The sequence below is a fragment of the Chenopodium album genome, chromosome 20 (assembly GCF_948465745.1).
Source record: "Chenopodium album chromosome 20, dcCheAlbu1.1, whole genome shotgun sequence".
Taxonomy (NCBI): Eukaryota; Viridiplantae; Streptophyta; class Magnoliopsida; order Caryophyllales; family Amaranthaceae; genus Chenopodium; species Chenopodium album.
This window is the reverse complement of record NC_137853.1, coordinates 41,402,393-41,416,782: the sequence shown is the minus strand read 5'-3', so window position 1 is coordinate 41,416,782 and position 14,390 is coordinate 41,402,393. Positions and strand designations below refer to the sequence as shown.

The following is a 14,390-nucleotide window of genomic DNA, read 5'->3' as shown; positions in this document are numbered from 1 at the left end:
GATGGCATTAGCTTGGGCTTAAGGTCGGGACATGGCTTGACATAACATGAAAATGCAAGGGACAGCGCACAACAAAGGGGATAAGACAAGCTTGACGTGACACCTTGTCGTGTGTGTCTTACTGTCGGTTAACTCTAAACTACATCACATACAGACTTGAATCTTCCTTGAGCCGTTGTTTTAATAAATTTACACAATACCTATAGCTAGCGGGTTTACTTGTTAGTCCGCCTAGTTAATCCCAGGATACGTGGGTTTAGCAAAAGGTATGACTCAAAACCATTTAGAGTCGTCTTTACTTGTAAGAGTGTGCTTAAGATATCACATTGTAATTGAGTAATTTGTAAAATTTGGTTTTAACAATCGTTTAATACATTGGTGTAACTAACTTTGAACATGTCAAATTTGAAGTAATAAGTGTCTTTCACATATTTTTTGGCCAAATATTTCACGGGCTAAACACTTGAAAGCCAAGGAAAGAACAAAGGATCCTTACCCAAAGTAACTCAACCCCCATGTAACTTCCAGGAAAACAAAGAAAGAAAGAAAGAACATAGGCAGATTTTCCTGGTTTTAAGCAAGGGTTTACTGTAAAGCATGCCTCATCAAATGTAAGAAACAAAATAAAAATTGAGATCAGACATGTAGGCTTGCCCATGCAAAGGATTACTAGCCAAGAAATTATAGCAATTTGTATTAATAGAGAGTTATTCATTTGTCTATGACAGCTCAGAGAAATACCACCAACTGCAGCAGGATCTAGTACCAAGTGAAGTAAAATTTACACCAGATGCATCGTACACATTCCGAAGCTTCTGGGAGCAACTCGGAGCTCTATAGTTAAAGAAAGACGGTCCCTGTTAGCTTAAAGGGTGAAACTGCAATGTATGCATACAAGAACAAGGTCTCTGGTACACCTCGCCTAAACAAAATCTGGGGAGAACTGAAAAAATGTGGTCTGGTGATGTAACCTAAATCTCAAAAAATGTGTTTCACAAGTTTGACAATGTTCTTTCAAAAAAGTCATCCATGCGTTTCATTTTCTTGAAAACTCCTGCATTCTTTGCAAAATATGACATAGCATTGGACATCATCACATTGATATCATGTTTTACTGCTTTTTCGCTTCGATAATAATTGTTTGTCAGCCTAGATCGAACCACATTCAATGACAAAGGGGCTGGAAACCTGCACCCAAAAAACTAATATAAGTGTGCAATTCAAATAATCACAGGCAATTTTGATAGACAAATTGATTTTGTCACACCTTTAGTTATGCAAAACTTATATCAGAAAATCTAGACAATCAGGAGTTCTGAGAATGTCAAAGGCAGTGAACTCGCTAACCAGATTGCCTGGAAATTGATGATGAGATCGAATGCTTGGTACCTAGGGATAGGCTTGCTCATCCCTTGGTGTCTATTATCTAAATGTATTTTTATTTTTTAGGGCTTCTATAAGCTTATGACTGTATCAACACTGCTTTATATTTCCACTTGGCTAGTGTCCTAAGATCAAAGTAACTTTGTAATACCCACATAAATGGATGACCACTATATACTTTCTTGAGGAGAGTTGGTATAAACCTGAAGAAAAGAAAAGGGTGAACATGAAAAGACTTACCGGTTTAAGAAATCTGGCCTTTGAGAGACCTGCTCCAAATTGACCATACCATAGTCCTAAAAAAAACAAGACAAGGTTATATCTTTTTCCAGAAATATCATCAATGCATTGACTTCTCTTCATTTCAGAACAATAATAATACAACATAATCTTTGGAAAGACGGATCAAGAACAAACAGCAGACAAATTACCCAAAGAGATAAGAAACCAGATGGAAAGGGAGGGTTACCTGTCTCCTCCTCTCTAATTTAGAAAGATAATCAAGAAATTTGTTTCTTGTATCAAAATCAATATGCGGAGGCTCCCACCGAAATTCAGGATTGTGCAGTTCCCATGGACTGTGCAACTCAATACCAGGATCACCCAGGTACTGAACAGCATATCTTTCCCATGGACTGTCTGGAAAGTCAACAGATTTTGGTTTTGCATCAACTATCTGACCTTCCCACCAGCTGCCACCTTCTCCATCTTCATGCCTCCACCATACTGAGCAAGTATCCCCGGGAGTCCAATTTCTACTGACAGCAAGGTCATACCATGCTTTCTCAACCAAAAAATCAGGGGCATGAAGCAGCTCTGGAAGAGTCAGCTTCAATGGTTTGCCAAAAACACTTGAAGAATCGTCTATGAACTTAAGTGTGAGCTTACAACAGCTCTCCCCGGAACCAGGAACATAGGCATAATGAAGGCCTTCAACCAGGCAGGTCTCAGCATCATTTATCCGTCCCTTCATTGTATTCCAAGGACCCCTTTCATGTGGAGCATATTTTTCTATATATTCTTGATGGCCCTGAAAATCAGTCAAAGCATTAATTGCAGAATACAAGTACAGTCATGTACAGAAACCACAACAGCGAGATATGACTCAATGGAATTACCTGTCTCAAGTACACTACTTCATCCCCAAGCTGGGGAATATAACGATAACCTGGTTCATGCTCAGACAACATTAGCCACGATATCTTCCCAACAGCAGCATCAGACAGACTTGTACTTGGAGGGCCCTGGCCATCTTCAAAAAAGGTGTCATGCCTACTTCTAGCAGACCTTGAAGATTTATCAGAAATCTTTGATGACCCTGCTGATCTGTCACTCTTCCGCAGCTTCAACATACGGCATCCTCCGCCAGCTTCACGAGTGCTTGCTTTAATCTCCATAGACCTAGTTCGGCGTACTACATCAGTTTCAGCATCAGGAAAATCAACACCAGAATAGTTCTCATAGTAACCAGTATTGTAATTATTTTCTTCAACACCACCAACATAGCTAGCTACATATGATGCTGAAGAATCATCAGTACCACCCAGCTTTTTTATTCCAGTGACCAATTTTAGTTTAGGAGTTTTATCTTGCTTCAATATTCCACTGGATTTAATCTTGATTCTGGTTGGTGGTCTTGGTACTGGCTGAACAGTTTCTTCCAAATCATGAGAGTTACCATTACTGACATCAACAGCATTTTCCTTAATATAGCCATCACCATTTCCATTAGAACCACTTTCAAGCCATCTACTACAAGAGGCTTCCACAGGGATGTCACTTCCAGCAGAACTTGTTTTATCTAGCAGGCCTTTACACTTGATTGTGACTCTGTTTACACTTTGAGATGGCTTTTGGTCAACAGCAGCAAGAGGATGTAAATCCACATCCTCGTCGCCAAAGTTGCGCTGCTTGTGATCTGCTGCTTGAGGTAAAGAAGATGAAGATTCCAACATTCTTTGGTTATCACTTGTAGACCAGGAATTTTTCTTATCACGGACACTTAATTTAAGCACCAATTTCTTTTTATTTCCAACAGATGTCTGAGCTTCAGACAGCTGAATTGGATCCATTACAGCAACAGATTCATGAAAGGGAATTCTTTCTCCACCTTGATCTGAGGTATTCTGAAGATCCCAAGCTGGCTCATACACTCCAATTTCAGAATCTTGAGAAATTGATGGACTGTCTGAAGAATCTCCTTCAGAACCATCCTCCTCATCCTCACCAAGAGAAGACGTCTCAGGGATTCTAGAAAATACACTCATTGCATTCCTAGCTGCAGCTCTTTGAGGTCTGAATAGTTGAGCTTTACTAGACTTCTTTTTTGAAGCCTTACGACCATTCTTCAATTTCTTACCCCTACGATTCTCAGAAGAAGATCCGTTGGAAGCTTCCACACTCTTCCTCTTAATGCGTCTCCCAGAAGCAGTAAACTCAGCCTAAGAAACAACAAAAAATCATCCTCAGTAAATTTCAGAAGGAGATAAAAGTAACTTACATCAAGAAAACAAGACTTACTTCCGCTCGCTCACTCTTCCTTTTGGATCGACGAAGGGCGTCTTTTTGCCTTTGCTTAACATCATAATTCTCTGCATCATAATCCGTATCATCGTAGGAGCTGGTCCCTAAACTTTCCTGCTCTTTGGCACTGGAATATTCCTCTGCTACATCATATTCTGAATCTGCGTCATCAGTCAAAACTTCATTTTCTGGTTCCCACAGAGCAACATCCAAAAGTTCTGGAATATCAATAATCGCTTCGGGATCTGGCAAAGGCATCATCTGGTAATCTTCTCCTAAGCTGAAATCCGGACCGATAGCAAATCTTATATTAGATGGACGCCACTCTACACCGAGTGCTCCAAGACGCCGGCGCTGGTACATACTTTGATAAGGTTCAGGATATGGGATCATGCCTGATATTGCAATCCGTTTGCTCAACACAATGGGGGCAGAAACAGAGAAGATGCATAATATATTAAATTATTTTTGAGCTTACTTGAATCACAAAGAGGGTCCAAAAGATTTCTTTGGTATGGACTATACTGCGACTCCTGCATTGTACATCCACAATGACCATAATGTTACATACTAGTCAAAAGTTAGTCCTCAATAAATTAACGATTATAAAGAAAGATTCTAACAAGTGACAAATCCAGTATAGCAAAAGATAAATCTAAAGTAGCACATTTGTCAAAAAAAAAATAATAATATAAAATAAAAATAACTACTCTTAATTCTTACCTGAAGCCAACATTAGTGCAAGAGAACGACATATATTGTGAAGATCATAATATTTAGATATTTCAGAGAATCAACCATAGCATATAATAAGCACACAAACACATATATAATGATCGTCTAGTGTATGGTATACTGTGTACAGAAAATAACTTTCTCTGACCTGGTCAAGAACATTCCCTAGAGCATCGCGGATAAGAGGACGATAATCTCCCAAGAAGAACTGTAAGAATAGCAGATGCAATCATCATGATGCAAGCATGTAAATCTTTATTTGAAAGAACACGCAAAGACCAGGGCATGATAAAACAACACCTGGTCGTATTTGGCATCTTTATGAGATTCCCCTTGCCCGGTGTTTAACAGGTATATCTGGCCAATATCATCTGAGAGCACAATTGATGTCCCATCTCTGATTCACAAACAGCATAGTTTACATCATTGCATGACAAATATAAAGTTGCAGAAAATGCAAGTAGATTTCAACGAAAAGAAACATTGCAAATGATGGATAAAAAGCATTAACTTAATTTTAATTCTGAATCCAACACGAGTTCACTAGAGGACAAGTGACATCTTGAATTATCACAACCAGATGGAATTAAACTCTTCTTACAAATACAATAAAAATAAATAAATAAATAATAAATAAATAAAAAATTAAAAAAAAAAAAAAAAAGGTTTTCACTTACGAAGAGAATTTTCCATCAACCAATTTACCACGTCCAATTTCAAATACCCGAACTGGAGTCCCTTCCCATATCTGAAGTTCAAAGCACCAAATAAATTGATTAAGCAAATTAAAAGATGCAAGGAAATAGTGTTTTTTTTTTTTTTTTTTTTTTTTTGGGGGGGGGGGGGGGGGGGGGGGCGTGTGACTTACATCCCAAATTATGGTTTTTCCATCATAACCAGCGCTCATAGCTATCCGAGGATTAAAGGGGTGCACATCTAAAACATATGTCTGAAAATGAGAGAAGATAATTATATCAAACAGTTGCACAAAATTCATCTACTTATCTCCAAAAGTCAATGCTTCCACCTTTTACGCATGCGATGAAATGATATGTTATGTATGCTTACAAAAGAAATCTCGTTGAAGAAATACTTAGTATTCACAAACTAAATTAACCAGCACTCACAGATTCAGTGTGACCGGTCAAACAATGCACTAAGCTTCCATCTGCAGCATTCCATACGCATATTCTGCAATCTGCAAACCCAAAAAAAATTAAAAATAAAAATAAAAAATCAGAGCAAATTAGATGCTGCTATGTAAAGGTTTTAAGCTAAACGATTCAGTCAAACATATTCATTTATGCTATTAGTAACCTATTAAGAAGCAGGCAGTTTAACTATCAACCAATTAATTAATTTATTTTTCAATTTACCACTTATTTGCAACCTACGTTACTCCGACACCCTGCTGTATGTCGGGTGCCTGATCCTCAGCACTTTGACACGATACGACACCCAAATATATAATGGCCTTATATGAATTTTTTGTAAAACCTGAAGTGTCGAAGGATCCAACACCGTCGGACACGACACTCAAATCCAAGCCTGTGCATCATACTTCACAAATTTTATAAAATGAATTTCATTGCATTTGAACATATAAATTTATTACATACCACTCTACCATTGAATATTGCTTTCTTCGTTCCCCTAATATTACAACTATTACCATTTTAGGAAGTTTCACACATATACAATACTTGCACAGTCTCTCTCTATCTCTCTACTTATCACATGGGTTCCTCTCTCCTAATCGTAAATTCCGTGTCTTCTCCCCTTGTTGCAATATTAGGGTAACAAAGGAAGTACAATAACAGTCTCAATTACTTAATGAACAAAATATGTACATTAGAAGTCTACTGATATCAAAAATAAGATAGATAACTAAAAAAAATGGTTATTTAATTGCTTAATTGTTTGCTAAAAGTTGTAACTGTAACCTCAATTATTATTCAAAGAAGTGGAAGCAGACAAATCCACAAATGTTTTCCAATAACACCAGACAGTAGAGAAAAATTCATTCTGCCTATAAAACATGTAATCAAGGCAGAAAAATAAAGATTACACTCAGATGCCTTAACCCTTCTTTAATCAAAACAACAAAAAGAAAGTTACCCATAATAGCAGCAAGCACAAAACGATTATCGAGACTCCAGACAATCATATTTACTCCACGAGGAGTTGGAAGGATTCTCCGACGTGGTCCCCCACAAGGTGGTTGTGGAGGTAATGGTGGAGGGGGTACCTTGAGATGATACGCCTTAGTCCAACGCCCAACTTTTCCCTTTGAGAGTCAAACAATTCATGACTGAAGTTATTTCATGTGTGGAAACTACAAATCATCAAAAAGATATTCTTTACATGTAACAAGAAAGACAACTTACCCCCACTCCTCAAAGAAGAGAAATGGCATCATAAAGCATAGAAAACTAAAACGTAAAAGAAAGAGAGAGAACTTAAAACCATGAACAAAATTTTCCAGATGTAACCCTTCTTCCACTCCAAACTTGTTAGGGCATCCTAAAACACAAACTAGGCAGATTCTAGAAGACTTATTTAAAGAGAAAGCTAATCTCATAAATTGGGAAACTCACTTGTGAGCTACGCGACCTTGGCACCCAAATGATGGCACTTCCATCACGAGAACATGTTACGATGTTATCATGACTGAACCTGAAAACACAAATAAAGAAGAGATCAAGAAAATCCTCCCGGTAGGGTGTTGGGGTCTTGGGGCACCGACTTGAACAGTGATTCAAGCTCAAAAGCATTAGAAACAGAAATTGAACATGCCAAAATGGATCACAACCAGAGATCATAGCCACAAGTACCCACCACAAATTTTTGAATTTTAGTGATTGTTCCTCCTTAAGAGCATCACTAGTGACTGATCTTGCAGTAATAGCACAGCCACTGCAATCAAGAAGAGAATTCCTTCAGGTATAATTTCCTTAAAGGTGAATATTATTTTGGTAGAGCAATAGACAGACCTAAATTGCACATAATTGACATCATTCTCATGTCCTTGTAACAAATCAATTTCATTATATGGTTGATCTGAATCATCAGGACTGAACTTGGGAGCATTCCAAACCTGCAGCAAGAAAAATTAGTATTTTTATATAGTCACTAGCTCTAAGAATGGAAAATAAGATGGAACCGACGAAATACATCATAAAGAAAACAATTGACCCATTCTTTCTCAAGTTGCGTACAGCTTTTGTATGCACGAAGTTCTAGTGCTGGATTTATCACTATTTGCCATCTATATTAATTTTTAGCAGTATTTTGGACTGGATCCAGCTAGCTAACACAGTTCTTATCATGGTTCGGATGATGACAAGATTAAGCATTAACAGTCAGATAGTACCTTTTACAATAAAAATCTGTGAAGTAACTTAATAATTACTGTGGGGAGCAACCAAACCCTGTCCAATACTACCTAATTCCACTTTCAGGTGACTTAAACTTACTTCCATCCCTTTTCCTTCTTTTAAAAGCCCAACAAGCAATAACTGTCCTTACTTTTCCGTCATTCTTTCCTAACATTCATCTTCAATCTTTTCCCTGAAGCCAACCCTTCTTACTTCACAACCTAAGTTTCAGATGATTTGTTGAAATGATCTCAATCCCAAAACCATTCTTAAGAAAGCAGTTATGGAGCAATAAGAATGAGTGGTAAAAAAACCAAAAAAAAACAAAGCAGCATGAGAAAGATTAGATATATGAAGTTGAGGAGTGGTAACAGGAGGACAACATTGAGCAGGGAAGTTGGAAGACGAGCATATAACTCCATATTAACCCCTCCAATTCACTCGCTTCCAGTCAAAGTCGCGTATGTTTCCTAAGTAACAAGTTGAATGACTCTCAAACACGACTGTCACAAAATATGATAGAAGCCTGTAAGCTCTAATGCTCCATAAAAATATTGAGCATAAGTAGCTTGCCAGTTGCCAACAAATTTCTCCAGTGACTCTATCTCTGTCATCCCTTCCTCTCACCTACCAATGTAATTCTTTCTTGTCATCCAGTCAGCTTCTCAACCAATTAGATTCACCACCAACAGTTACAAAGCCACCACCAACTTGCGGATTCAAAATCTGCCAAAGCCACTAAATGTCTTTCTATCTTTCTCCTGCTCCAAAAACTTTAAGTTGCAAGTCTTGTAATTTGATTCCACGTGAATGATTTTACATTTCAAACATTGAAAAACAATTATTATTTACCATTGTGCAGTTAATGATCTTTATTATCTAAAGATTAAGATGTGTATCTAAAAAAGGTCAAATGAACTGGACCTTAAAAGTATATGACAAGAATAGCTGTATAGTTCTTAACCAAGGATATGTTAGGAAATGCACATCAATAAGTGCTGCACGCCAGATAGTCTAAACTTAAAACATAAATAGATAGTAAAAATTTACCCTTGCAAAAGTATCAGAGCTACCAGTCACAAAGACAGTTCCATTAGCATTAAATGCACAGCATGTAATTTGATGGCTCTGCTGAGCTGTACCTGCAACTGAGCAGATTTCAATAAAATCAAAAATCATCCAATTACAGTAAAATACAAGATTTACATATGTTAAACTAACCAGTCCCAGCATCAGCAGGCTTTGGCACATAGATTCGAGGCTTAAACTGTGAATTCCTTGCATCCCAAATCCTGCAGGTTCCATCATCAGACGATCTGCAAGACAATCTCACGTGAGACTTCTTTAAAGAGGAGTAAATTAAAAATTAACAGAATCATCCCCTGCTAAAAATCCGGATAAAAGAATTCTATAATAAAAAATAAAAATAAAAAATAAAAAAAAAAAAAAAAAAACTTCTGTATAAACTCATCTGGAAATAGAACTTACGACAAAAGTTGGTATGCAGTCCTGGGACTGAATGCAATTGCAGTAACAGCACCAGTATGGCCTTGCAATATTGAAATCGGGAGCCCATCTGGCAAACGCCACTGTTGAATTGCAAAAAAAACTAATACTTAGCAACTAATGAAAGTAATGGCCAAGATTATTAAGCTGGAAGTAGGAGACTCACCACTCTAATGACAAAGTCATTTGAAGCAGATGCCACCAAAGCATTGTTTGAGCTAACAGCTAAGTCAGTGATATCCCCCTTGCATAAGGAGTTCATTTAAATTCATCATAAGCAAGACTAATAAATAACCAATTCAAATTAAATTTCTTGGGTCCAAGCAAGCAAGGCAGCAAACAGTCAACTCACCTCATGCCCACGGCAACTTGCCAGACAAAATGCTGTTTCCATTGACCAAATTTTTACAAGGCGATCATCAGATCCAGTAATTACATGCCTGCCTGCTCGATCAAATATGGCTACAAAACAGAAACAGCAATATTAATTATGTTACAGTCATAATACAGCCCCAAAAAATTACAAAGGTGACATAACGGGGCAAGATGAAGCCAAATAGATAAACAGTGAATATGCAACAGCTAAAAATATGAATGTTTGAGTGAGATGATGAAACTATGAAAGACAAATTACAATAGAGCAACAGGTCACTTCGGCCAAGGTGGATTCAGAGGAAGGAATAATAAACTCCCGCACATACAGTATAAAGTATAGGTTTAGGGTACAAAATTTGGAAAAGTTATTGCCAACTTAAATCATACAAACAGAACCATGCGAATCATTATCTTCTTCACTGTTGTCATGAGACATTACAAGCACACACATTTCCAATCACATCCACATATATGCAAGCTGCAAGCACATACTCAAACATGATGAGAAACTTACCGCAATAAACAGCATTCCGGTGTCCTCTAAGTCTCTTTATATTCTGCATCTTTTGCACCATAGTTGATGGCTTTGCAATGGCATAACTAGCAGCATGTATCGATGGAGCACGATGGTGTCGGGTAAAGCCCCCACCAATGGCCCTTAAATGCAATCCATGTACTTGATCAACCTGCATATGAGGCCAGCGCAAGTAACGCGGCAGAAGCTTGACTTGTTTATCCACTGCATTTCTATCACCTGAAAACAGAGACCATCACCATAAACTTATCGGTCAAGCATTGAACATAAACGTTTTTCACAATAACATGAGCCAAAAATTAACATGCCTTCGGTGCAATAAGCTGTTTCTTGTGAAGAACAGATCACCTCAAAACTAACAATTATGGTTCCAGTAAAAGAGCTAATGACATGTTTAGGATGTCAGATATGACAGCAATATCTTATAGTAGCAGTATATAATTTCCAAGGCATGAACAGAAAAAAAGAAAAAAGAAAAAAAAAAAAAAAAAAAAAAAAAAAAAAAAAAAAAGGCATCCCCTTGAGAAAGAAAATCAGGCCTGAAATTTTCGCTGTTTTCAAGTGGATACGAAACAAAATTTGATTCTTGGACATGATTGCATAATGACACAAACACAAATTTTCAATGTTAACCAACTAATGTATTAATGATAATAGGTGTCTAAGACATAATAGTCTTCTACAAAAATTATAAGATGAGCTGGTGCATAAGAATTAAGACATAAGGTGGGAATAGAATTTCAGTTCCACACAGCCACAAATTCTCGCAGCAAAATCAGACAACTATTATGAAAAAGAAATTTTAAAAAAATACAGCAAAGCAGTTTAGTGACCATACAGCTCAGAAGAGAAAAGGAACCAGTTCCCAACAAAGTAGGAACATCAGCAGCATTTGGAGCATGGCCCATGCCAAGAGATGGAGAAGGGGAACAAAGCATCAGCTGTTTCAAAAGCCTAACAAAATGGTCTCTTGCGATGTGGGAATACCTGTTGACAGGAAAGGGGGGGAAAGAACACTCAGACCTCAAGCCTCAATCTAAATCAGTAACCTCTAAATAACAAGATATACAGTTAAAAAAAAAAAAAATTATAAGAAAAGATAATATATTGTCTACTATATTAGTAAAATTCACATGTAATTTTCAATAACCTTACATTATAATATATCCTCTTATCCAGAGAGAAAACATGAATAAATTTTCAACCAAAAAATGAAAGATTCGACAGAACCAGTGATCTTAACGATAACCCTTTTTGCTGCAGCTCATCATTCACCATTGGATTCATTTCCAGGCTACTATTACCATTACGTGAGCTTCCATATATACTACCTCATTTTCGTAATGTTTTTAACATTTACTATTTGAACATGAAATTAAGGCAAAAGAGAGAGATAGTAAAGTTAGGTGAGTGGGGTAGAAGAAAGACGGATACAGTAAGAAAGAGAATGTAAAAGGATGAGTGGGTGTAAGAAAAACGGTGATTAAGTAAGAGTGGAAAGGTGTAGTTATTGGTGGTAAAAGGGTTTGCCAAAAAAAGGAGTAAAGTAGATACGGAGTATGCTAAGAATATTATGGAACATATAAAATCGGATGATGTTAAGAACATATGAAACTTATGAAGTGTTTAATATAATATAATTTCACCATAGATAGACATTCCATCCTAACTTCAATGAAACATGGCTTCAATTGGTAATGTTTCGGGCCTCATCAAAAATACACTCTTGATCCCCGGATTCAAAATAAAGATAACGACTGTTGATATTATAATACTAACAATAAAACTAATGCTTCCTCAGTTCTCTTTTGAATGCAACACTTTGACTTTTACACTATTCATATACCCACTATGACTAATTTTAAAAATTTATAGTTAAGGAAAAGTATTGTTATGTGGGATATTGTTAGATTCGTCGCGGTTTAACGCATTGGCAAACGTGTAATGAAAAGTGTTGCATTTAAAAGAGAACATAGGAAATACTAGATTCACTAGTCACTACTAACCAGTTTCCATGTGAAACCCTTGTAAAACATATAGCAGGCTAAACGCAAATCAATATTAAACTATTACTCAAGTATCTATATAAAGTAAAAACAACAACAATAGTGGTAATAGAAAATTAGAAATAACATAGATAACTAATGTTGATATTATAATACTTAAAATAAACTATACTAGATTCACTATATTGATGATTGTATTTAATCAGTTTCCATGTGAAACCCTTCTTAAAACATATAGGAGGCTAAATGCAAAGCAATATTGAACTATAACTCACATACCTATACAAAATAAAAATTACCACCAATAATGGTAATAGTAATAACAAATATAACTAATGTTGATATAATAATACTTACAAAAAAACTAATACTAGATTCACTGTGCATTATATTGATGAGTGTATCTAACCAGTTTCCATGTGAAACCCTCATAAAACATATAGCAGGGCAAACGCAAAGCAACATTGAACTATTACTCACATACCTATGCAGAAGTTTCTCAAACGTCAAAGGAACTGAGACACCATCATCATTCTCTTCCCCACTTTGAATCCCAGATCTTGAATACCAAGCATGATACCTTCTGGGTAAGAGCTGATGCTCCATAAGTTCGTTCGACAATTGTGCAAAAGTTTTCTGGCATGGTCCAGTTGATAGAAATTGCATGACCAAAAAGTATATTTCCCTAAGATCAATATCAACATCAGCTGCAACAGCATGACCATTGACTCGTCCTCGCCCTTCAGAGAGAGAACTTTCTGGCACTCTATCAACAACAACAGGGCCAGTAACTCTCTCTCGCCCTTCAAGGTGACGATTATCTGCCACCTTCTTCGAAATATTCGATGTTTTTAAATGAATAGAAGACATATAATCAGTGGATGTACAGTTTCTAACATCCATGATTACATGACCAACAAAAACCACCTGAAGCAATCAGAAAGTAAACTCCAGTCACAACTATAAGTATCAAACACCTTTCAGAACAAAATGATATTGAAGGTCTCTTGTAAATCAATGCTTTTACTATTATCAACTAGCTCAAATTAAACTTTTCAACTTAAGCTTTCTCCCTCAAATTTTCACAGTTTCATACTTTACACAAAGAACAATTAATAACCCTCCAATTAATCCCAAGTCAGCAAAAAATCCCACATAAATTTCGTTCAAATAATCACTAAAATAAACCCTAATCAATTCAATACTTTGGTTAAAAACCCAAGAAACAGAAATTCAAACTACCCACAACAAAAATAGAGAGATTTACAACAAAAACAAAATGAAAGTACAAAAATTATCAAATGGGTAATTACCTAATTCTCCTGAATCGTTGTAGAAAACCCAGAACAAAGGCTGGTGTGAAGAAAGAGAAGGGTTTCCGGAAAATGAGGGTTTAGGAGAGAGAAAATGAAGGGTATTTTAGTTCAGGTGATGGTGGTACGAATTTCAGGGCATTGCAATTTTTGGATTGTGTTGTAGGAAGAGGGAGAACAGTAAACAACGATTTTTGTCGAAATCTGGGATTTGAGGCTAATTACGATGGTGAATGAAATGAAATTATTATTAATCTTGATTTACAAATGAATTATTTTATTGTTGAAACATGATTTATTGATTTATTTACATGACTAATAATTATCTTTGTAACATACAAGGTATTAAAAATGATCAAAACATGCAAGGTATTAAAAATGATCAAAATTTCCATAATAATAAGCTCAATCCGACATGATCTCAATCCAATATGATCTCATATATTAGGTATTTAAAATGATTAAATTTTCCATAAGAGTAATCTCGATCCAATATGATCTCAATCCAATACGATCTGATAGATACATTTTATCACTTCTTAATAAATTGTATGAAGTGTATATTCATTCGGATTTTAAAACTTAAAGTTTTGCACAACCTAGTAATACTAAATTTACCAATTACGTAATACTAATT

The 14,390-nt window shown here is 36.2% G+C and overlaps 1 protein-coding gene across 2 annotated transcripts; it reads right to left on the bottom strand.

Moving 5' to 3' along the window:
- Nucleotides 1–645: 645 nt before the first annotated feature.
- Nucleotides 646–13,957, bottom strand: LOC145598152 (uncharacterized). 2 transcript variants are annotated; one of them, XM_081654463.1, is made up of 24 exons: nt 13,754–13,957; nt 12,925–13,367; nt 11,273–11,421; nt 10,414–10,653; nt 9,877–9,986; nt 9,691–9,768; nt 9,507–9,607; nt 9,240–9,334; nt 9,069–9,166; nt 7,635–7,738; nt 7,480–7,557; nt 7,239–7,317; nt 6,760–6,928; nt 5,769–5,839; nt 5,510–5,590; nt 5,319–5,389; nt 4,942–5,038; nt 4,790–4,849; nt 4,385–4,439; nt 3,904–4,301; nt 2,502–3,824; nt 1,853–2,413; nt 1,624–1,679; nt 646–1,188 (listed from the first exon to the last, which is right to left on the bottom strand). In XM_081654463.1, exons 2-24 carry the CDS (start codon nt 13,341–13,343, stop codon nt 993–995), a joined length of 4,689 nt encoding a protein of 1,562 aa, XP_081510589.1. In that variant the 5' UTR covers nt 13,344–13,367; nt 13,754–13,957; the 3' UTR covers nt 646–992. The 2 variants fall into 2 exon arrangements, with proteins under 2 accessions (XP_081510589.1, XP_081510590.1); XM_081654464.1 differs by having other exon boundaries at nt 9,069–9,160.
- Between the last annotated feature and the right edge of the window lie 433 nt (nt 13,958–14,390).

Excerpts from the sequence above, each read along its gene's own strand:
- LOC145598152 (XM_081654463.1), bottom strand. The coding sequence starts at position 13,343 with ATGGATGTTAGAAACTGTACATCCACTGATTATATGTCTTCTATTCAT. Across the intron at positions 3,825-3,903 it reads GGAAGAGTGAGCGAGCGGAA|GCTGAGTTTACTGCTTCTGG; the intron begins GTAAGTCTTGTT and ends GTTGTTTCTTAG. Across the intron at positions 1,189-1,623 it reads AGGCCAGATTTCTTAAACCG|GTTTCCAGCCCCTTTGTCAT; the intron begins GTAAGTCTTTTC and ends TTTTGGGTGCAG.